The sequence below is a fragment of the Pelobates fuscus genome, chromosome 2 (assembly GCF_036172605.1).
Source record: "Pelobates fuscus isolate aPelFus1 chromosome 2, aPelFus1.pri, whole genome shotgun sequence".
NCBI lineage: Eukaryota > Metazoa > Chordata > Amphibia > Anura > Pelobatidae > Pelobates > Pelobates fuscus.
In genome coordinates, this window is record NC_086318.1 from 305,568,911 (window position 1) to 305,594,147 (window position 25,237).

The following is a 25,237-nucleotide window of genomic DNA, read 5'->3' on the forward strand; positions in this document are numbered from 1 at the left end:
TCTGAAGGTGATGTGTGCTGTGTGTCTGAGGGTGCTGTGTGTCTGGGTGCGCTGTGTCTGGGTGCGCTGTGTGTCTGGGTGTGCTGTGTGTGTCTGGGGGTGCTGTGTGTGTCTGGGGGTGCTGTGTGTGTCTGGGGGTGCTGTGTGTGTGTGGGTGCTGTGTGTGTCTGAGGGCGCTGTGTGTGTCTGGGGGTGCTGTGTGTGTCTGGGTGCTGTGTGTGTCTGGGGGTGCTGTGTGTGTCTGGGGGTGCTGTGTGTGTCTGGGTGCTGTGTGTGTCTGGGTGCTGTGTGTGTCTGGGGTTGCTGTGTGTGTCTGGGGTTGCTGTGTGTGTCTGGGGGTGCTGTGTGTGTCTGGGTGCTGTGTGTGTCTGGGTGCGGTGTGTCTGGAGGTGCTGTGTGTGTCTAGGGGTGCTGTGTCTGTCTAGGGGTGCTGTGTGTGTCTGGGTGCTGTGTATGTCTGGGGGTGCTGTGTGTGTCTGGGTGATGTGTGTGTCTGGGTGATGTGTGTGTCTGGGGGTGCTGTGTGTGTGTGAGGGGTCTGTTAGTGTGATTCTTTTTTAAATTTAAATATTTTTTTTATTAATAATTTAAAAAAAAAAGTTATATCCCCCCCTCCCTTCTTACCTTTAGCCTGGGAGGGGGGGAGCCGTTCTGCCTGCGAGGAGCCATTCTGCCTACTTCCTTCCCTGGTGGTCCAGTGGTGAGAGTGAACTCTAACCTGACGGCTAGAGTTCACTCTCGCGAGATCTGAGCGTTGCCGCGGTAACCGCGGCAACGCTCAGACCTCGCAAGAGGACCCGGCGGAGCTGCTGGATAGAGCTCCGCCGGTCCTCTCTGCTGCCTCCCTCACACCCCACAGCCGGCAGCCGCATGTTACAGTGCCTTTGGGCCGGTGAGGGAGATCTTTGATCTCCCCACCGGCCCATGGAGGCACACAGCAGGGCTGGCGCTCGGATAGCACTGGCCCTGCTGGAGCTGGCAGGGGAGATCCTGTGATCTCCCCTGCCGGCCTCGGCCCCACGGCCATCGCGGCCCACTGGGCATTTGCCCTGTGTGCCCGATGGCCAGTCTGGGCCTGCCCTCTACCCATCCCTCCCCTGCACAGATCCCTTGCACCATCCCCCTCCCTCCACAGATCCAACTCCATCCCTGCACCCTCCACACATGCCCTCCCTCCCAAAAAATAAAAGTATATATTTTTTCAAAAAGTGTAAAAAATGTAATTCAATAAGCTGCGCTTCACTCCTAAATGTTTCTTTTCACACCAATAAAAAGTTAATTCTACTGAAGCGCTTCAGTAACAATCATTATTTAAAGGAACACTCTGCCCAAATGGGCAAATCCCACACCCCCTTTAAAATCATTGTTTAATAAATATACCCCCAATTTATTACATGCATTATTATTCAGTGGGTGTATATCTTAAAAATGCTTGAAAAGGTTGTAAACTGTTTGGGTTAGAGGCGTTGAATACTTAAGAGGTATGTCTGGTGCAGACACAGATGTCCGCGATGGCACTGGACATGACATGGGTCGAGATAGGGGCAGCAAACTCAAGGACAGACCCGGGCGGCAAAAACTTTAGCAATGCCACTGATCCGGGGATCTACCTTTTGGGCACCTCTGCTCTAAGCTGTAGAAGAAAAAGTTACAAGAAATGCTTTGAGGGACCAGGAGCAGGGCCGTCTTTAACGCGGGGCAAACGGGGCAGCTGCCCCAGGCCCAGTTACTCCTGGGGGGCCCAAAGCAGCTGCCCCGTGGCCCCGCCGCCCATAGCCTGCATAAGAAAAATTCCCTCCCTACCCATGGGCCCGCGGTGCTTGTATTGCAGCTGCACCGGGGCCCATACTCTAAGGGTGCTCACCGGGTGGCCAATACACTTAGGGCCACCCGGTGAGCACTTTTCAGCACGGGCCCGGTCGGATGCTGTGGCCGTTTAACAGCACGACCGGGCCTCCTGCTTTACGGCAGCCTGGGAGGAAGTGACGTCCGGGAGTCACTTCCTCCCTCAGAGATGATGACCCGCGCGGGAGGGAGGCTGAGCCAGGAGGCAGCGAGGAGGGGGACTGAGCAAAGAGAGCCAGTCCCCAACTCCCAACCACCCAAGGCAGCACACTGAACCCCAGGGAAGGTAGGAAACTGGAGGGGGGCTTTACAGTTTGCCCATGTGTATTTACAGTTTGACCATCAGTATGTGTGTGTTTATGTCTGTCAGTTGGACTGTGTGTGTCAGTGTGTGTGTGTGTCAGTCTGTCTGTGTGTGTGTCAGTCTGTCTGTCACTAGGTCTGTGTTTTTGTCTGTCAATAGGTGTGTGTGTGTCAGTCTGTGTGTGTGTGTGTGTGTGTGTGTGTGTCTTGTCTGTCACTAGGTGTGTGTTTTTGTCTGTCACTAGGTCTGTGTTTCTGTCTGTCACTAGGTCTGTGTTTCTGTCTGTCACTAGTTCTGTGTTTCTGTCTGTCACTAGGTCTGTGTGTGTGTCTGTCACTAGGTCTGTGTGTGTGTCTGTCACTAGGTCTGTGTGTGTGTCTGTCACTAGGTCTGTGTTTGTGTCTGTCAATAGGTCTGTGTGTGTGTCAGTAGGTATGTGTATGTGTGTCAGTTTGTCTGTGTGCCTGTCAGTAGGTCTGTGTGTGTGTGTCTGTCAGTAGGTCTGTCTGTGTGTGTGTCAGTGTGCCAGTATGTCTGCCTGGGTATTAGTATGTCTGTGTGTGTGTGCCACTATGTATGTCTGTGTGTATGTATGTGTGTCTGTCAGTAGGTCTGTGTGTGTGTCTGTGAATGTATGTCAGTATGTCTCAGTATGTGTCTGTGTGTGTGTCAGCATGTCTGTCAGTGTATGTGTCGGTATCCATATGTCAGTATGTATGTGTCAGTTTGTCTGTCTATATGTGTCTGTATATCTGTGTGTCTGTATGTGTATCAGTGTGTATCTGTATGCTGTCTTTGTGTGTTTCAGTGTATCTGTGTGTGTGTCTGTGTATCTGCATGTGTGTATATGTGTCTGTATATCTACATGTGTGCCAGTGTGTATATCGGTGTGTCTGCATGTTTTTCAGTGTGTGTGTGTGTGTGTGTATAAATATCTATGTGTGTGAGTGTGTGAATGCTGAGATGTATGCACATATACAAACACTACATACAAATACACCCCTGCATTCAAACTCCAACACTACGTACAAACACACACCAAAATTATATGTAAACACACCCCTGCATTCAAAAACCAACACTACACATAAATACATGCATGCAAGTACGCCAACACCACATACATTCCATACAAAAACCTGTTTACATTCAAACACATAAAAACAGCTTAGTGCTAAATACAAACCTTCAAACATGGGTAAATGGTAGAGCCCCAGCTGTCAATGCATTGCTGGAGTTGCACGACAGATGGGGAACTACCTTTTAATCACCCGTGCGATAGGGAGGCTCAAAAAAATTCTTGCACCTCTCTACATTAGGACTGCCACTGCGTTGGGGTGGAGGATTGCACACCTGGGGAGAGGGTACCAGGGGGCCCAAGCAAATGCTTTGCCCAGGGTCCAATCAATATTAAAGACGGCCCTGACCAGGAGCATAGTGCACTCTGATTGTGGCTTCCAGTGTAAGTTGTTATGGGGATAGGAGTGTTCTTTTAATGATAAAGCACAAAATAACGGTAGAAAAAACACAGAGCAAACTACCAAAGTACTCAAATGCGTCACGAATCTTAGAAAAGCCCAGTCACTAACCGGTTACATTTAACTATAATGAATGGTGAAACCCATGATAATTTATGAACACATTTGTGTCTTCTTTTTTTTTTTTAGCTATTTTTTGAATGGTTGTCTTACCTCTTGTGGTGCAAACTTTGTATCGATTGTACATGTTTCATCCTTGCACAAAATGTTTTTCAAAGCATATACTATGGATTTTACAGCCAAATTTGTGCTGAATACTTGGCTCCATATAATATAGTCATCGATTGCTGAATTATTTATCCTGCAGCTCTGAGAAAAGTTTTGTTTTATAGAATCTTCAGTAATAGAACAGTTAGACAACAAATCATTGCATTTATGATATTCTTTGAAATCCCTGATGCATACAGAGTGTTCCTTTATAAATTCTTGAAGAATTTGATTTTTTTTCTGATCTCTGTGAGGCTGGATATATCGTAGATAATTTTTAAAATCTGGAAGAACTTCCCCAAGGAAGTTTATTGCAAGTATAGTTCCAACCTTTTTAATATCTGGAATGTTTGCCACGTCTCTTGAATAAGACCAGCTATCACTAGCAATCCAGATTCTGGTTATGTTATAAATAATGGATTCTTTCAAAATTTTAATGGCGCAAGAATCTTTTGCAAAAATGACAACAACATTTGCAGTGTACTTTTGAAGATTATCCATTACACTGCTTATCGCTTCCTGCATTTTAGGATCTCTAATATTTGAAGGAACAAATGTTATGAATGCAATGCATATTCCATTGTCTCCAAAATATTCATCTAAATATTTAACAGAAGATGTTCCATAATCATCATTGCTTGCAATTACTGCAACCCAATTCCACTGAAATTCTTTTATCATTTTGACAATCCCTTTTGTTTGGTACACATCACTTGGAACACTGCGCAGAAATGAAGTAAATTGCGTGGTATCACTAAGATCTGCAGCAGATGATGCAGGACTTACCTAAAATAAAATAAAACAAATTCAGTAAATCTATTTAAATATATTATTATTAATTATTATTATTATTATTATTATTATTATTATTATTATTATTGCCATTTATATAGTGCCAACAGATTCTGTAGCGCTTTACAATATTATGAGAGGGGGGATTTAACTATAATTAGAACAATTACAAGAAAACTTACACAATGTGTATTTAAATATGTTTTTCATAACATTAAATATTTGGAATGTCTATTGGTGTGTGTATGTTTGTGTTTTAAACAACATTAGCTAACACCTACATTTAATATGCAGTTGGTAGGTTAGGTTACAATTAATCATGCTGTTTTTTTTATATATAATGTCTCATTGCCTTCCTGTCCCTCACAAGCTGCAGTGCTTCAATTTATAATTCAACAATACAGCTGTATTATTGAATAACAACAGTTGATCCTTTCTATACTGGAAAGCTGATGAAAGTAAAACACATAGAAATATCTGCTGTTTTCATACATAAGAACTGCTGTGCATAGCTATATAGAAAGTTAAAGCAGCATTACTGTTATCTGTTATTTACTAGTCTGTGGAGAAGTGTAAGGCAAAAGCTCTCATAGCAAATGAAGGAACTTTTATATTAAATGTATATTTAATTTACTCTTGTTTAGCCTATCTATCTAATCTATCCACCATTGGGAGTTATGAAATCGGGACAGTGGTGAGTCGGCCTAAAAGGACATGATAGTGACACTACTTGACTGACAGCCTCCCTGCTCAGAGGATCATGCATATCTAAAGGATCCTGTGTATGACCCTAGTGCCTGTAGCACAGCACATAATAGCACTTAGCTGACTGGGGCAATTGGATGTGGGACACCAAGGAACAAAATGGGGATAGCAAAACTCCCCATTGGGAGGCACATGTCCAAATAGTATTGCCCCTCGAAAGCACAACACAGGAGGTGATGACATTCCAGGTGAACCGGGAGGACTCGAAACTCTGATTCCACATCCATTTTTTGCCATTAATGCCCCCGGACCCGCTGCCTGCACCATCCGTACCACCGCATCAAGCAAAGCATATGACACCCTACACAGCTCTGCTGAAATTTCATAATTTACCGAACGACCATGAGGATGTGATAAATGATGAATCAATCTAAACTTGTCCCTTCTTTGGAATGACCCCCAGGGTTGAAACCCTGAGGTGGGGGAAGAGGCGGCTCCCGAAAAGGAACCGCCATGTGTCCCAGCACCACTTTTTTAGCCAATTTCTCCCCCCCAGACCGAAGGTTCCGAAAATAAGCAGGAGCTACCCTGTCCCGGTGAGGGATCCAGAACCCCAGTGGGCCAGACCAACAAATGTAAGCTGCACCATGGGCAGCTTTGGCCACCTCGCTGCCGGAGGCTGTCATCGCCGCCATAGGATGCTAGGTAACCAACACCAGAACCACAGGCGGAATGACCTGAAACGCAGGAGCCGGGCCCACAGTGGGCACCCCCCTGGGCTGCAAGGCAGGTGAAGGTTGGGCACTCGGAGCAGGTAGGGGCATGGTGAGCCTGATATCGGGGTCCTGCTCCGCCTCCTGGCCCTAGGAGTACTTATGGCCGCATGGTGCCTGGCCCTGGTGAGAGTGGGGGCTGGGGAGGTCTCATTCTGCACCCCCTAGCCCGGTCCTCTCGAGAGGGATTAAAACGGGCAGGGGGACCGCCCACCAGTGGGGGAGACGGCAAACATGGCGGCACCCTGCAGATGCTCCAGTTGGGCCTGCAGGTTCCGCCCACCGTCACAGAGGGCCTTAACCCTAAGAGCAGCAAGAATACAATCAATATACATGCCCTGCCCATCTGGTTAGCACTGGCAACACAATCCCAGGAACAGTAAACACTGGAAGCTGTTACCAAGCCATTATTCTTAGATGGCTGAAGTCAGAAGGTCCTTCTTCCCTTCTTTTACCACTCCCCCATATTACACCTACACTTACCCACACATGCCTCTTATCTGACTAGTGTGGAGTTCACACTAAAATGCACACTAATTTTAAACTTACCGAGTCTGCACTAAACTACACAATAATCTCAAATATTGAGTTTATACTAATATACACTTATCTTACACCAAGCATGTCAAAAGCTAACACGGGCCAAATAAACAAGTTTTAAGTTTATGTGGCTGGCAAAAAAAGTCTCATTAGTCTCATTAACTAGTGCGCGTGGACAGGGGGAGCAGACACCGCACAGCATCCCCAGCGGCCGCCATCAGAGCTCCCCCTGCAGATGTCATCAGAGCTCCACCTGCTGCTGCCATCAGAGCAACCCCAGCGGCTGCCATCAGAGCTCCCTCAGCGGCCGCCATCAGAGCTCCACCTGCGACCGCCATCAGAGCTCCACCTGCGGCTGCCAGCACACCCAGGTGTCTGCCCGGCCCCAGTTGCCGACGGCACACCAGGAAATTTCCTGGTATTCCGGTGGGCCAGTCCGGATCCCTGATTGAATACACTGCTCCCACTCTCACCACTCTAATTTAATACACTGCCCCCCTAACACCACTCTAATACACTCCCCCTCCCTCCCTAAATTAACATACTGCCTCTACCCAAATTTAACACACTGCCCCCTCCCACCACTCTAATACACTGGACCTCTACCCCCCTCAATTTAATACACTGCCCCCTCCCTCCCTCAAATTAATATACTCCCCCCTTCCTAATTTTATACACTGCCCTGTTCCCTCCCCAAATTAATACACTGCCCTCCCCTCAATTTAACACATTACCTCCCCTCTCACCACTCTATTACACTGGACCTCTCACTCCCCCAAATTCAGACCCAAATAAATACACTGGCCCTCTCCCTCACTCAAATAAATACACTGCCCACTACCTCCCCAATTTAATACCCTGGCCACCTCTCTCCCTCAAATTAATACACTGGCCCCTCAACTCGCAACCACAGCACAAAGCGGGACCATGGCAGGTGGGCCGCAAATATATTCATTGTGGGAAGTAAGTTTGACGTGCTTGTCTTACACCTACTAAGCTCATAATAAGAAAAACATTTCACACACTAACTAAACGTGTGACTTTTGTATTTGTCTGCCCTTCCAGTTCAGATTCATTTTCTGGGTTGTACCTATTGTATTTTTTAAAGGAACACTACAGGGTCAGGAATCATCAGAATTGACGATCCGGGACAATTTAATGCTTTCCTATGGGAAAATATTGGATTAGCTGATATTGTCAATTCTGATGATCTTAGCCAAGGAGGCGGGGTGGGAGCAGAGCCAAACGCCACCCTGACCAATCAGCATCTCTTCGTAGAGGTGCATTGAATCAAAGTATCTCTATGGGGAAATTCAGAGCCTCCATGCAGACTGTTTGAGTTACTGGAACTCGAGGTGTCCCTTGGCAGTAATGTAAACACTGCCTTTTCACTGAAAAGGCAGTGTTTAACCCCTTAAAGGACCACTCTAGGCACCCAGACCAGTTCAGCTTAATGAAGTGGTCTGGGTGCCAGGTCCAGCTAGGGTTAACCCATTTTTTTCATAAACATAGCAGTTTCAGGGAAACTGCTATGTTTATAAACTGGTTAAGCCTTCCCCCTAATCCTCTAGTGACTGTCTCATTGACAGCCGCTAGAGGCGCTTGCGTGATTCTCACTGTGAAAATCACAGTGAGAGCACGCAAGCGTCCATAGGAAAGCATTGTAAATGCTTTCCTATGCGACCGGCTGAATGCGCGCGCAGCTCTTGCCGCGCGTGCGCATTCAGCCGACGGTGCGGAGAGGAGGCGGAGAGGAGGAGGAGAGCTCCCCGCCCAGCGCTGGACAAGGGTAAGCTGGTTCCAGAGCCGGGAGGGGGAGGGAGACCCTGAGGGTGGGGGCACCCTCAGGGCACTCTAGTGCCAAGAAAACGAGTATGTTTTCCTGGCACTAGAGTGGTCCTTTAAGGAGAGAGCTTCAGAAGCTTGTCTTTCACTTAATGACAACAGCATTTTTTGCATTTTTTGCTGTTTGCGTTCAACTGCAATTTGCATTTTACTACTTTATTGTACCGACGCATATGATATACCGTTTTTTAAAGGACAGAAAGGGCTTTAATTTGATGTAACATTTATATATATAAATGCTTATTTATTATAAAAAAAATACAGAAAAATGCAAAAAAATGAAAAATGTGTTTGTTTTACAGTTTATGCAATAATAATGTGTGCACAATTAGTGCAGGTTAAGGAAAGTAATTAAAAATAAATTAATTTAGTTGTTTTGATTTACAGAATATATAATGTGTCTGGGATTTTAAGTTTTTTTTGGTCGTTACAGGTCACAAAGCACAAGGAGTAAAATAAACTTTTAAAGTGGAGTGATTTTAGAATTTGGTGTATTTGTCTTGTAAGCTTAATAGCCATAAAAGAAAACAAAATTGCCACACAAAAGTATATATTTATATAAAGTAGACACCACAGGCTATTTACCTAAGGTTGTTTTTACACTTTCTACATAGCCATTTCACCGCTAACCTCTGCTAAATATTGGAGTAAAATTTAGTTTTTTGGGGGTTTTGGCACACAAACTTATAACAAAGAACTTCTCTTTTGTAAAGTTGGTGTGTGCTATTCCTTTACAAAGTTTTATTTTGTGTTCAGTTACATCTGCTGAGTAAAATGACACCCCCATTGTATGTCTTTGGCACTATTTTGTGAAGCTACAGTGCCATATAGGAGACCTGTCCTTTTCAGTATTCACAGTCGAATTTTGAGAGACGGATTTAATGAGTCTATGCTTCCATTTGGGGTATTATAGTAGTTTGACTGTTCAAAAAAAAACACAAAGTATGTGCGCATGTGTGGCGAAGCCGCGCTTGCGCACAAGGGAGCAATGACGCTTCCAAATGGAAGCGTCTGATTGCTCCCTGCTCGCGCCTGCCTATTTCGTCATTTTGACGAAATAGGGGGCGCGGCTTCACAAGGCTCCCGGCGCTGGAACCAGGTGAGTAAAAACTGCTGCCTGGAGAGTCCCTTTAACATTCCCCCATTTTTTTTACCAATATATGCCAAAGTATGTGGTAAAAAATAATTTTGTGCATTTTTTACATACGGATTGCATTTTTTCTGGTCATTTTGTATATTTCATATGTGCCACTAAGTTCAAACCCCCCAAATTATGCTCAGCTAAGTTTTCTGAGTAAAAGGACACCCCCCATTGTATGTCTTTGGCACTATTTGTGAAGCTACAGTGCCATATAGGAGACTTGTCCTTTTCAGTATTCACAGTAGAATTTTGAGAGACGGATTTAATAAGCCTATGCTTCCATTTGGGGTATTATAACAGTTTGACTGTTCAAAAAAACCCCCACAAAGGCCTACCATTTGTAAAAGTAGACACTCCAGGGTATCTCATAAGGTGCATATTGTGCCTTAGCATGCCCCCATTTTTTCACCAATATATGCCATTTATACACCCTGGGGTATACACCCTGGGGTAATTCAAAAGGCATAATTTGAACCTTAGTGTGGGATCATTTTTTCTCTAGTTTGTTCCAGGTGTAGTGGTAATGAGCATTTTTAAATGTATTTTTTAACTTTTTAAAACTTTATTTTACTTTTTAAAACTATTTTTTAAACTTTTGTTTTGCTTATTAATTTTTTTAAACTTTCCTAAACTTGGGCCAACAATAAGACCGGAGCACCATTAACTCCGCGATCGCCGCGATTGTGACGATCTGGGGTTAATTTTGCCGCGTGACGGACAAGGTCCATCACTCGTCGTTAAGGGTTTCCCCTGAGTGACGGACCTCGTCCGTCACTCGTCATTAAGGAGTTAATAAAAAAACCAAACAAAAAGCATGCAGAGACTGAGTATACTCACCAGAACAACCACATTAAGCTGTTTTGTTTTGTTGTGAGGAATACATTTTGTCAAACAAGCATTGTTCAAAATAGCAGCACATATTACAACCAAATACAAAATTAGCTAAGAAAATGCAGACACAATGTTATTCCTTTAAATACACAGTAGATAAATGGGCACAAGTTAGCACAATAAGCTACTTTAGAAAAAAAAGTCTATTAATAATGCAACATGAAACAGAAACTTCCCCAACTAGAAAAAGGAAGAGAGGTGTTCTTCCTCTGAAGCAAGATTTTGTAGATAATCTTTAAAATCTAAAATATTTCTCCACAGACATTTACTACAAGTATAGTTCTATCCTTTTTAATATCTGGAATGTTAGCCATATTGCTTGAGCAAGACCAGCCATCACTAGCAATCCAGGTTTTGGTAAAATTATGGATTAATTCCCCTCTGATTGGTTTCCCTCTGAATAGGGATCTCATTCAAGCTACAGAGACTAGTTTAATCTCTAGTGAATTTCTGACAATTCCCACCTTAGTGAATAACCCAGTATGTTTTCCTCAGGGCTTCAGCCAACAGATGTGTACCAATGATTACCTCATTCTCACAAAGCGCAGGTTCCCTTTCTCTCTTAGCACTAGACAGAAATGGATCTCAGTAAATTTAGAACAGGAGCTCTGGGGAAGGAGGGTGTTAAAAAAAGAAAGAAAAGAAGCAGAAAATGCTTGACACAAGGATTAACTGCCCTGATCCTCTGCAGATGTCCCGGTCCATGGACAGGTGCCCTTTTTGCCCTGAGTTAAAGACGACTGTGGCTGACAATAATTTATTTTGATACTCTGACTTATAATTTCTGTCTGCATTTTTCTGTATATAGGAAACACATTACATCAATGTCCATTTTTGTGTTTTTACCTGAGGTATAGAGTGAAGACTGAGAATGCGAGAAATTGCAATAGAAATTTCTGAATTCATTTCTCCTACGACTGCTTTCACAGTAGGCATTATTTCAGAGCTGCATTTTGGAGAGTTGTACAGTGAGTTCAATTCTGGAAATAGTTTTATTGTTGACTGAATGGCTTTGGAGACATCAGAACACGAGTCATAGATTGCATAACCCAATTTAATCCCAGGCAAGAGAGTGGAATTATTAATCTCTTCAATAGAATACATCATAGCAAAGGCATTAACAACCATGTCTTCGTTTAAGCTAGAAAAGATATTTAGAAATAAAGAAAAAAAAAATTGAGTTGCAGAGAATGTCCATGAAGTATGCATGCATAAATTCTTTAGCTAACAGAATATCTACATAAAACATATACTGAATATATTTTGTTATTTTTCATACTGTTGTGGATCAAATCAAGTGTTTGATTATTTGAATATCTACCCCTGTCCAAATTGTTAAAATAAAATGTGTGCACGCTCTGAAGTAAATCACACCAGACACAAGTTTCAGGTTGATGAAACATTTCGGAATGTTTTAATCAGGGGGGCGGGGAGCCCCTTATAAAGACAGAAATACGTCATATGCAGAAAGCAAGATTTCAGAGAAAATACATCTTTAATTGGTTAAGTGTTAAGTGTCTTATTTAATGCACAAGCTACAGGGCGTGATGTTACTGTTATCATGGAGTTCTCCAGATTCCAGCGCCATCTTGTTACACAAGGTAGTTAGTCGATGGGAGGGGGAGCAGTTAGTGAACACAGGAGGGGAGGGGTTGCTCTAGCAGCCAGGTTAACAGTAAATAATGAGCACAAATGCACAAAGTAAATAGACATTTTACTAATCCTAATTTACGTCCATAACAATACATTACATTCATAAACCAGGTTAATCATTTCTTAAGTAACATATTAAGTAGGACACACAAGCTTGTGACCGGGCTTATGAATAGACCTTTAGATATAACTGCTTTTAAAATAAATTTGAGTGAAAGGCATGATATATTACCCCCTCCTTAGAGAGCGCCCACAAGGTTGGATCCATCTCGAATGGAGTTGCCTGATCACTAGGCGTGTATGATAGGTTGGAATCTATGACTTCTTATAGAACAATGTAGCGGAATACATTAAGCCTGTCCTGTACCATTCGTATGTAACTGTGCTCAGTATGTTATTCGTATAGTATTTTTCGCATTGCTAGTGTATTTCTATGTATTTAACGTATGTTATTTGGTAGTTTCCATCCATACGCTATACGAATGGAAACTACCGAACTGACGGACCACCCCAGAGAGAAGTGTGGCAGCTATTAAGGTTCACACTTTCGCTGACCGCAAGTTAATAGGCTCGTTACGTATGTATCTGGGTGGCCACCATTCGTATGCGTACACGTGGCGGCGGCCATCTTACGCATACGAATCTCAGCGGTGTTTGGCCGTCCAGTGTCTGGAACTCAAATCGGCCACTCGATTACCCGAACACCGCTGAGACCTCCAGAGCTCCATAACTCCTGAACGGGAAGATTAATCAGAACCCCGTTCGGTAGTTTTAAAGTGCCGAACGAGGGAATTCGTACAAAGGGAAAATTAACCATGGATGGCAGTATTTTCTAGGTAATTCACCTCCCGAACGAAGACCGACCGCAGGGCCAAAATGCATGGAACCCTTTTCGGATACCACCTCGTGTGCTTTCGGTCAAATTACACCCTCCACCTAACTCCCGAACCCCTGGTCCGATCTGGGTGAATTTTGGATATGTTAGTCACCCATATCAAGGCTACCAGGGGGTTCCATTTAAATAACTGTACCAGGCTGTTTTGGGGTATATCCAGAATCGGGGTAATAGTGGAATAGTTATAAGTGGATTATGTGTCACACTGAGGGGAGGAGAGGTATGGAAGGTAACTACTGTACTATTGGACACTGTACTAATTATTGTAAATCCCTCCCTTGCAAGGGAGAACCCTTTATAAGAAAGTGTGTGATTAAAAGATTTGAGTTCTGCTCCTGATACTGTGTGTCGTCCAGTTATTGGGAGTGCTATTGGGATATTTCTGTATTGTTTTACCTGCTGGAAGTACTACTCTATGGATCTATAATACTTGTTCCTCACTGGGATCTTAAGTGGAGAATAGCTGTGGAATATCAGCTCTCCGCTACAAACAACAACTTTAAAAAATTGTTAAACACATTAGAAATATATTGATTGCTGGAAAATGCTAAGACACTTGGTGAATGTTATAGTTATTTGTGTATAGTTCTATATATCAAAGGGGCAGATCTAGAGTGGAGCAATGTAGCAAGTGTTCCACCTAAGCAGCCAGTAGCATTAACGAAGTGACATGTTAGTATTCATGAAACCTTTAACTATACTTTCCTGTTTGCCCGTATTAGAGTATCGCTACATGAACTGCACCTCTATAGTGATATGTGAACTATATAGTGGTCATCACTGATGTAAAGTGATATCTCTTCTAGTTTCAGAACAGGCCCAGTTCACCTAGTATGAGCGCTATAACATGGAAGGTGCTGCTAATTTCTGTCAAGGTAAGTATATTACTCGTGTCACTTTAGTTGTACTCTGCTTTCTCATATAATGGTAAAATCTTGTATACAAAAAAAAAAAGTCCAGATCTTAATGGCGGCAAAAAAAGATTTCCAGGCACTCAAAGTATGAAAGCCGCAGGCAGATTTATTGTAACAAAACAGACAGCAACGTTTCGACCTACCAAGAGGTCTTTATGCAAAGACCTCTTGGTAGGTCGAAACGTTGCTGTCTGTTTTGTTACAATAAATCTGCCTGCGGCTTTTACACTCTGAGTGCCTGGAAATCTTTTTTGCTGCCTTAACGTGTTGGGATTGCTGGTCCTGTTCCAGAGCACCTGTGGCCGCTGGGAGTGAGTGCAGTTCCTGTGACCAATTTTGCTATACAGATCTTATTGGTGGCCCAAGACCACAGGTGGATTACAGAAACTTGAATAATATTTCAATAAAAGAAAATCACTATCCATACCATAATTGATTAAACAACTCAAGACAGCTTCTGTATATGCCAAGCTAGACCTACGAGGGTCCTATAACTTACTCTCAGCAAGGAAAGGGGATGAAAAGAGAACAATCTTCAGAACCAGATATGATCATTTTGAGTACTTGTCATGCCCTGTGGACTGTGTAATGCCCCTGCCACTTATATATATTTAGTGATTTGCTTGATCAATATGTGGTTGTGTACAGTGGTGTATCCTGGTTTTGTGCTGCCCTAGGCAGGACAAAACTCAGGCACCCCCCTCCCGCCCACGCCACCCCCACCCAACCCTCCCCCCCACCCGCGCCACCCCCACCCAACCCTTCCCCCGTCCCGCCTTCTAAATACACACACACACATTCACTGACAAATACACATACACTAGGTAACAGAAACACACACACACTAACAGACACACTCACTAACAGACACACACACTCACTAGCAGATACACACACACACACACACTCACACTAACAGACACACACACAGTCTAACAGACAAACACACTAACATACACACACACTTACAGACACACACACTAACACACACACACACACACTGACATACACACACACACACACACTAACACACACACACACACACACACACACAGACCCACACACTAACAGACACACACACACACACACTAACAGACACACACACACAGACACACTAACATACACACACACACTAACAGACATACACACACACACTAACAGACATACACACACACTGACATACACACACACACACACACACACTAACAGACACACACAGACCCACACACTAACAGACATACACACACACTAACACACACACACACTGACACACACACACACACACACACACAAACACACACACACTAACAGACATACACACACACTAACACACACACACACACTGACATACACACACACACACACAAACACACACACTAACAGACACACACACAGACCCACACACTAACAGACACACACACAGACACACTAACAGACATACACACACACACTTACAGACATACACACACTAACAGACATACACACACACTAACAGACATACACACACACACTAACAGACACACACACACACTAACACACACACTAACAGACACACACTAACAGACACACACACACAGACACACTAACAGACACACACACACACACTAACACACACACACTAACACACACACACACTGACATACATACACACACACACACTAACAGACACACACTAACAGACACACACACACTGACATACACACACACACTGACATACACAAACACACACACAAACACTAACAGACACACACACAGACACACTAACAGACATACACACACACACTTACAGACATACACACACTAACAGACACACACTTACAGACATACACACACACACACTAACAGACACACACACACAGACACACTAACAGACATACACAGACATACAAACACACTCAATCACTCACATATTTAATACATTTTTTTTTAAATTTAACCCCCCCAGCCTCCTTACCTTTGGGAATGCTGGGGGGGGGGGGTATCTGTCTCCCTGGTGGTCCAGTGGCTGCTGGGCAGTGCGGGTAGGTGGGCGGCCGGCGAGGGAGCACTTCCTCTGAGCGGTCTGCTCAGCTCCCTCGCGCGCCGCAGAGTGATGCTGGGAGGCGGAGCCGGAATATGACGTCATATTCCGGCTCCCAGCCTCACTCTGCGGCGCGCGAGGGAGCTGAGCAGACCGCTCAGAGGAAGTGCTCCCTCGCCGGCCGCCCACCTACCCGCACTGCCCAGCAGCCCGCCGGCCGCCCAGCATGCCTTGTTAGCCGCAAGGCTAACAAGGCATTTGCCCTGGGCATTTGGGGGCGGCTTTTTTTGCCGCCCCCTGAAAAATGCCGCCCAAGGCAAATGCCTTGTTTGCCTCGCGGCTAATATGCCCCTGGTTGTGTACCTGGACTACATTTTAAAATTCTCCTAAACTATAGAGATTTACCATTATCATGGATGTAAAGTTCTCAATAAACAACATAAACAAAACCTATAACCTATATGTGAAACTGGAGAAATGCATCGGAATGGGTCCAAAAGGCATATGATGAACTCAAACATCTATCAAGTTCACCTTCAAGTTAACCCATACAGTTGACAATATCACGAGTAAGGCCCTGGGGAGATAGCGCAGCTAAGTATGAGTGTGGGGATAGATGCAGGGGATTGGTTGGGAAAGAATGTGTGGGTGGGATTATGTTCTGGGAAAGAATGTGTGGGTGGGATTATGTTCAGTGTAAGTTAGTGTGGGGGAGGTCTTATCTCAGTGCCACTTGGGATTCGGGCCAGCAAACAGCTTCCCTCCCTATTAGTATGTTTAGTCTAGCTAGCCGGGGGTATGTCCTTGCCAATTGAGTTTGAGGGGTTACGTTTAAGTATATGGAATGAGATGAACACGTTTTTAAGGTTTTTAAGGTCTCAACTTCCCCTGCTTTAAAGGGTTAACCTTAGGTTACCTGTGATGTCGTGCCCATCGAGCGTAGATCAGGTTGGCTGATGGCAGGCACTGGAAGGAAATTATTTGTATGACGAGGGGGGAGGTGAGAGGAAGTGGTACATAGGCACATGGTCAGTTTATTGGCAAGGATGGTTGGGTTTACTGTATGACACTATGTTTAAGTTATATGCATATATATGTTAAGTTATGGTTATTTATGTTTAACGTTTTGGTTACAGAAAACAAGAGAAAGTATTAACCCCTTCAGGACCACTGACGGTTCAGGACCGTCAGTGGTAAAACGTGCGTTTGGACCGCTGACGGTCCTGAACCGTCATAGCGAAAAACGGGCTGCGGGAAGCGATCAAAGATCGCTCCCTCCAGTATAACGCTGTAACTATCTGCAGACATCCCAGGCAGATAGTAACAGCCAATTCCTGCATGTGAGCGATCCGCGATCGCTCACAATTGGCTGCTGTCAAAGTGGGTGTTACAAACACTCACTTTGACAGTGATCTCTGCCCCTCTCTCCTCTGTAGCGTTTTGTGAGGCGAGAGGGACAGAGATCATGATAGTTTGTTGCAGCAGAAGTGTTCCAGAGCTTTATACAGTATCTAAAGTGAATAACAAATCCTTTTTAACCCCTTCCCTGCCAGATCTGTTACAGCAGTGCATTTGTACTGTCTGTATTTTTTTTTTTTTGCCCTTAAAGGGTTACATTTGTTTTAAAAATCTGTGTTTTGGTCTGTCTTGGTCTGTTTTGGTCTGTGTTGGTCTGTCTTAGTCAGTCAGTTTCCTTCCCCCAAATCTCCATTAGATTTTTGTGACAGGAGTTAGTTTAGGGATTGCTGTCAAGTCAATTTTAGTATAAAAAAAAGTATAATTTTTTTTTGTGTGTTTGTAATTTGTTTTAGTCGTGTGTAAAACATTCAGCGTATGTATAACTTGCAGGAGGCATAAGCCTTCTTGGCGTCAGACTCTGACGCCACTGACACTGCGTCAGATTTTGACCCAGGTCAGTTTTCTGACACGTCTAGTCAAGACGACATGCCATCTGTGTGTGAGCTGGCTGAAGAAAGAAGCTGTGCTTCCTCTGCTACGCCGAATGTGGAGGAGGACTGGATACCTCCACAGTTAGCCGAACCCAACGTCCCCCCTCTTAGTGCCAACGCAGGCATTAATGTTAATGTGGATGGCTTCTCCCCAATGCAGTATGTAGAACTATTTTTAAGGGGATACCATCTGGGAGGAGATTGCTTCCCAGACTAACTTGTATGCTACCCAATTTATTGATAACAATCCAGGTAGCTATACAGTCAGGGAGCATGACTGGCATCCCACAGATGTCCCAGAGCTTAAAAAATTCTGGGCTCTTACAATGCTCATGGGGATTATAAAGAAGCCATCGATTCGCTCATACTGGAGCACCAACCCAATAATGTCTAGTCCAGTATTCTCCCAAACCATGCCTAGAGCCAGATACGAATTACTGCTGAGATGTTTACATTTCAGTGACAATACCCTCTGTCACCCTAGAGATCACCCCCAATACGATAGGCTTTATAAAAGACGCCCACTGCTAGACCATTTTCAGGACAAATTTTCAGATGTTTATACCCCCCAACAAAATGTATCCATAGATGAGTCTCTAATGAAATACAAAGGGAGATTAGGGTTCAGACAATACATCCCCTCAAAGCGCTCTAGGTATGGCATAAAACTGTACAAACTGTGCAAGAGCGAAAGTGGATACACGTTTGCCTTTCGTGTATATGAGGGGAAAGATGGTCAACTGGACCCTCCTGGCTGTCCTCACTCCCTGGGGACAAGTGGGAAACTTGTATGGGACCTACTAAACCCCTTGTTTAATAAAGGTTACCACCTTTATGGTGATAATTTTTATAGTAGTGTCCGTCTGTTTAAAACACTGGCCTGCGGCACTGCCAGAAAAAATTCCAAAGACTTTCCACGATCTCTCATAGTGGCAAAATGTAAAAAAAAATCGAATGTAAAGCACTTCGCAAAGCTGAAGTGCTTGCACTAAAATTTAGGGACAGGAAGGATGTCAACATGCTAACCACCATCCAAACCGTTTTGCATCAGGGCGTATTATAAGTACATGGGGGTGTTGATTTGGCTGATCAGCTGATGCAGCCATATCTTATCTTAGGAAAAACCAAAGCATGGTATAAAAAGGTGGCTATCTGATGCAAATAGCAACCCCAACTCATTTTTTTTTTTAAATAACCCAGGGAAAACCACCTTTCTCCAATTTCAGTTGAAAATAATTTCTTTAACAATTTATGGAGATGGACAAGCACCAACAACGGTACAAGCTGAGTCCAGACATTTTATTTTTAAGTTACTGCCAACTGCTAGAAACCCTCCCCCTCCCCCTCCCCCCCCCCCCCCCACAGAAATGTTGCCGGGTCTGTATAACAGGAAAAGGACAGACACCACTTTTCCCTGTCCTGATTGCCCTTCGAAACCAGGACTGTGTGTAGGAACATGTTTCAAGCTGTACCACACAGAACAGTTTTAAGAAGTGTTCCTGAATTTTTATTAGATTTTTTGTTTCTTTGGAAAGCAGCCATTTTTTGTTAGTTAGTTTCCTTCCCCCAAATCTCCAGTTAGATTTTATTTGCGGGAGTCAGTTTAAAGATTGCTGCTAAATGTACATTTGCTACCTGCACATTTGGTCTAACAAGTTTTCTGGCAGTAACACATAACCAGCTGGTCAAAACCAGATGACGTGTGCATAAAAACCAGAATTAAAAAAATTACCACTACACTTTCTTTGGGTGGCAAAATGGTTGGGGGAAAGAAGTCAAAACACCCCATCTTCTATAACTTTTTATGTCTACGTTAAAAAAATGTATACTATATATACTGTCATGATGGTAACATTAACTAGGGGGTGCAAAAATATGTCCAACTGAAGATAGACCAAGCATACCTATATATCAAGTTGAAAAACTGACATGTACAAGTTCTGATTGTTGCCTTTTGGCCCCCAAACAACCCAGCAACCTAATAGAAACATAGAAACATAGAATGTGAAGGCAGATAAGAACCATTCGGCCCATCTAGTCTGCCCAGTTTTCTAAATACTTTCATTAGTCCCTGGCCTTATCTTATAGTTAGGATAGCCTTATGCCTATCCCACGCATGCTTAAACTCCTTTACTGTGTTAACCTCTACCACTTCAGCTGGAAGGCTATTCCATGCATCCACTACCCTCTCAGTAAAGTAATACTTCCTGATATTATTTTTAAACCTTTGTCGCTCTAATTTAAGACTATGTCCTCTTGTTGTGGTAGTTTTTCTTCTTTTAAATATAGTCTCCTCCTTTACTGTGTTGATTCCCTTTATGTATTTAAATGTTTCTATCATATCCTCCCTGTCTCGTCTTTCCTCCATGCTATACATGTTAAGATCCTTTAACCTTTCCTGGTAAGTTTTATCCTGCAATCCATGAACCAGTTTAGTAGCCCTTCTTTGAACTCTCTCTAAGGTATCAATATCCTTCTGAAGATAGGGTCTCCAGTACTGTGTACAGTACTCCAAGTGAGGTCTCACCAGTGTTCTGTACAATGGGATGAGCACTTCCCTCTTTCTACTACTAATACCTCTCCCTATACAACCAAGCATTCTGCTAGCATTTCCTGCTGCTCTATTACATTGTCTGCCTACCTTTAAGTCATCAGAAATAATCCCTTTCCTCAGATGTTGAGGTTAGGACTCTATCAAATATTCTGTACTCTGCCCTTGGGTTTTTACGTCCAAGATGCATTATCTTGCACTTATCCACATTAAATGTCAGTTGCCACAACTCTGACCATTTTTCTAGTTTACCTAAATCATTTTCCATTTGGCTTATCCCTCCTGGAACATCAACCCTGTTACATATCTTAGTATCATCCGCAAAAAGACACACCTTACCATCAAGACCTTCTGCAATATCACTAATAAAAATATTAAAGAGAATGGGTCCAAGTACAGACCCCTGAGGTACCCCACTGGTGGCAAGCCCAAGCTTCGAATATACTCCATTGACTACAACCCTCTGTTGCCTGTCACTCAGCCACTGCCTTACCCATTCAACAATATTGGAATCCAAACTCAAAGATTAAGATTGTAGTTTGTTGATAAGCCTTCTATGTGCAACAGTGTCAAAAGCCTTACTGAAATCGAGGTAAGCAATGTCTACTGCACCACCCTGATCTATTATTTTAGTTACCCAATCAAAAAAATCAATAAGATTAGTTTGGCATGATCTCCCTGAAGTAAACCCATGTTGTCTCTGATCTTGAAATCCATGTGTTTTTAGATGTTCAACAATCCTATCCTTTAACATGGTTTCCATCACTTTCCCCACTACTGAAGTTAGGCTTACTGGCCTATAGTTGCCCGACTCCTCCCTATTACCTTTCTTGTGAATGGGCACAACATTCGCTAACTTCCAATCTTCTGGGACTACTCCTGTTATCAATGATTGGTTAAATAAATCTGTTAATGGTTTTGCTAGTACACCACTAAGCTCTTTTAATAGCTTTGGGTGTATTCCATCAGGTCCCATTGACTTATTTGTCTTTACTTTTGACAGTTGAAATAGAACCTCTTCCTCTGTAAACTCACGTGTAATAAATGACTCATTTATCCTTTTTCTTAACTGAGGTCCCTTTCCTTCATTTTCATCTGTAAATACCGAACAAAAATATTCATTGAGGCAGTCAGCTAGACCTTTATCCTCATCTACATACCTTCCTTCTTTTGTTTTTAATCTAACTAATCCTTGTTTTACTTTTCTTTTCTCATTTATGTATCTAAAAAAGGTTTTGTCCCCCTTTTTTACTGACTGTGCTATTTTCTCTTCTGTGTGTGATTTGGAAGCTCTTATAACTTGCTTAGCCTCTTTCTGCCTAATCTTATAGGTCATTCTGTCTTCCTCACTCTGGGTTTTTTTATAATTACTAAATGCTAACTTTTTGTTTTTTACTATTGTGGCTACATCTGTGGAGTACCACAGTGGTTTCTTGAGTTTTTTGCTTTTACTGACAAGCCTAATGCAATTTTCTGTTGCCTTCAGTAGTGCAACTTTTAAATAATCCCATTTCTTTTGGACTCCATTTAAATTGCTCCAGTTTGATAATGACTCCTTTACACATATTCTAATTTTGGAAAAGTCTGTTTTTCTAAAGTCTAAAACTTTTGTTTTTGTGTGGTGTGACTCAGTCACTGTTCTTATATTAAACCACACTGACTGATGATCACTGGATCCTAAACTTTCACCTACAGTAATATCTGATACCAAATCTCCATTTGTTAACACTAAATCTAGTATGGCCTCTTTATGAGTTGGCTCCTCAACGACTTGTTTTAGAGACAATCCCAGTAGGGAGTTTAGAATATGTGTGCTCCTGGCACAAGTAGCTATTTTTGTTTTCCAATTTACATCAGGAAGATTAAAGTCACCCATGATGATAACTTCCCCCTTCATTGTCATTTTAGCTATTTCTTCAACTAGTAGATTATCTAACTCTTCAATTTGTCCTGGGGACCTATAAATCACACCTACACGAGTTACTGTGTGATTACCAAATTCTAACGTAACCCAAACTGACTCTATGTTCGCCTCACTAACCTTTATTAGGCTAGATTTTATGCTATTCTTTACATACAGGGCCACCCCTCCCCCTTTCTTGCCTTCCCTGTCTTTTCTATATAAAGAGTACCCTGGTATTGCTATGTCCCAGTCATTTTTCTCATTATACCATGTCTCAGTAACAGCGACTAAATCTACACTATCAGTTGCCATTATTGCCACAAGTTCATGGATCTTATTCCCTAAACTGCGAGCATTTGTAGACATGACTCTAAGCTTATCATTTTTTAACACACTTGCTACAGGCACCTTCTGTCCTTGTTTTGGGGGACAATTGGATTGATGTTTTATCACCCTTTTGCCCCCCCTCCTAGTTTAAATACATCCTAGCAAAACCTCTGAACTGCTCACTGAGAACATTTGTTCCCTTTTGAGAAAGAAGCAAACCATCTTTTTTGTACAGTTTATTTCCATTCCAAACAGAGCTACCATGAGCAATAAAGCCAAATCCTTGCTCCCGACACCATTCACCAAGCCACAAGTTAAAGTCCCTAATACGCATCCGCCTGTCATTCTGAGTGTTATGCACAGGCAGAACTTCAGAGAATGACAATGTGGAAGCAACCTGCCGTATATCATTGGCAAAAACACTAAAAACTTCCTTAACCTCTGAAACCTCATTTAAAGCCAAGTCATTTGTCCCTAAATGGACAAGTACATCCAATTCCCCTTCCTGCTTTGCTTGCTTAACAATATTACAGATACGTCTCCTGTCTCTGTGAGCAGTAGCTCCGGGAAGACACCTCACAAGACCACCATTGTCCATCTCCACACCTCTTATGATGGAATCCCCCACCAACAACTGCTTTCTATTAGGCCTCACCATAGTCTTCAAGCCTCTCTGCACAACACCACTAGCCTCAGTGCCTCTCTGCACAACACCACTAGCCTCAATGCCTCTCTTCACAACACCACTAGCCTCAATGCCTCTCTTCACAAAACCACTAGCCTCAGTGCCTCTCTTCACAACACCACTAGCCTCAGTGCCTCTCTTCACAACACCACTAGCCTCAGTGCCTCTCTGCACAACACCACTAGCCTCAGTGCCTCTCTGCACAACACCACTAGCCTCAGTGCCTCTCTGCACAACACCACTAGCCTCAGTGCCTCTCTGCACAACACCACTAGCCTCAGTGCCTCTCTGCACAACACCACTAGCCTCAGTGCCTCTCTGCACAACACCACTAGCCTCAGTGCCTCTCTGCACAACACCACTAGCCTCAGTGCCTCTCTGCACAACACCACTAGCCTCAGTGCCTCTCTGCACAACACCACTAGCCTCAGTGCCTCTCTGCACAACACCACTAGCCTCAGTGCCTCTCTCCACGACACCACTAGCCTCAGTGCCTCTCTGCACAACACCACTAGCCTCAGTGCCTCTCTGCACAACACCACTAGCCTCAGTGCCTCTCTGCACAACACCACTAGCCTCAGTGCCTCTCTGCACAACACCACTAGCCTCAGTGCCTCTCTGCACAACACCACTAGCCTCAGTGCCTCTCTGCACAACACCACTAGCCTCAGTGCCTCTCTCCATGACACCACTACACTCTGAAAGTGCAGAAAATGAATTATGTAGAGCAACAGACTGTGCAATATGCCTTTTATCCACAACTCCAAGTCTACCAGATCCTACAGTAATCCATTTGCCATTCCTAGTATGTCTCTGCGGCAGTGGCTTTGCAGCAGTTCCAGCCTGAGTTTGTTTACCAGATAATTTACAAATCTCAGACTTCATAATACATGGGGGATATCACTGTACTTGGGAGATGTTGCTGAACATATTGGGCAGTGTTGGCAGTGACACATAACAGGATCTGTTAAATCATGCCTAAAGTACAATGTGTGTGACAAAGAAACAAAAAAAGATTACTACCCAAAGGTTTGACAAAGGCTGGTGGTAGAATTCAGTGCATGAAAAGTGTTAAAATACCACTATTTAAAATACCCTGGGTTGTCTACTTTTCAAAAATATATGGTTTGATGGGGGTAAAATACGTTGGCTCAAATAGGACATGGGCGCAGGTTGATTACATGTCAAAATTCCAATTTGGAAAACTGATAAGCGCACCTGCCAAATGTGGCCTTTTAGCCCCCATAGAAACCGACAAGCCTATGCATGGGTGGTATCACTGTATTCAGGAGATCTTGCTGAACACATATTGTGGTTGTTTGGCAGTGATACATAACAGCATATGTTAATCCATGTCTAAAGTACAATGTGTGTGAAAAAAACTGAAAAAAAATTATTAACTCAATTTTTAACAAAGCCTGGTGGTAGAATTAGTGTATGGGAAGTGTTAAAATACCACCATGTGAAATACTCTAGGATGTATACTTTTCAAAAATATATGGTTTGATGGGGGTAAAATACATTGGCCGGCTTCAAAAATGTCCCAAATAGGACATGCACCCAGGTTGACTACATGTCAAAATTCCAAGCTAGGAAGCTGATATGCGCACCTGCAAAATGTGGCCTTTTAGCCCCCAAACAACCCAACACACCTATACATGGGGGCAGGGCCGGCCTTAGGGGTGTGCGAGCTGTGCGGCCGCACAGGGCGCCATGGAGCAGGGGGCGCCGTGCGGCCGCACAGCCGGCCGGGATTTTA

General features: G+C 43.5%; 1 protein-coding gene across 1 annotated transcript in view; it reads right to left on the minus strand.

The window, feature by feature from the left end:
• Positions 1–11,105: 11,105 nt before the first annotated feature.
• LOC134586309 (G-protein coupled receptor family C group 6 member A-like) overlaps positions 11,106–25,237 on the minus strand; it is a 109,944-nt gene continuing 95,812 nt past the window's right edge. Inside the window, exons 8-9 of the mRNA XM_063441789.1 lie at positions 11,428–11,722; positions 11,106–11,189 (exon numbers count right to left, since the gene is read on the minus strand). Of these exons, the coding sequence (XP_063297859.1) occupies positions 11,106–11,189; positions 11,428–11,722 (379 nt within the window). The remainder of the gene's footprint in view (positions 11,190–11,427; positions 11,723–25,237) is intronic.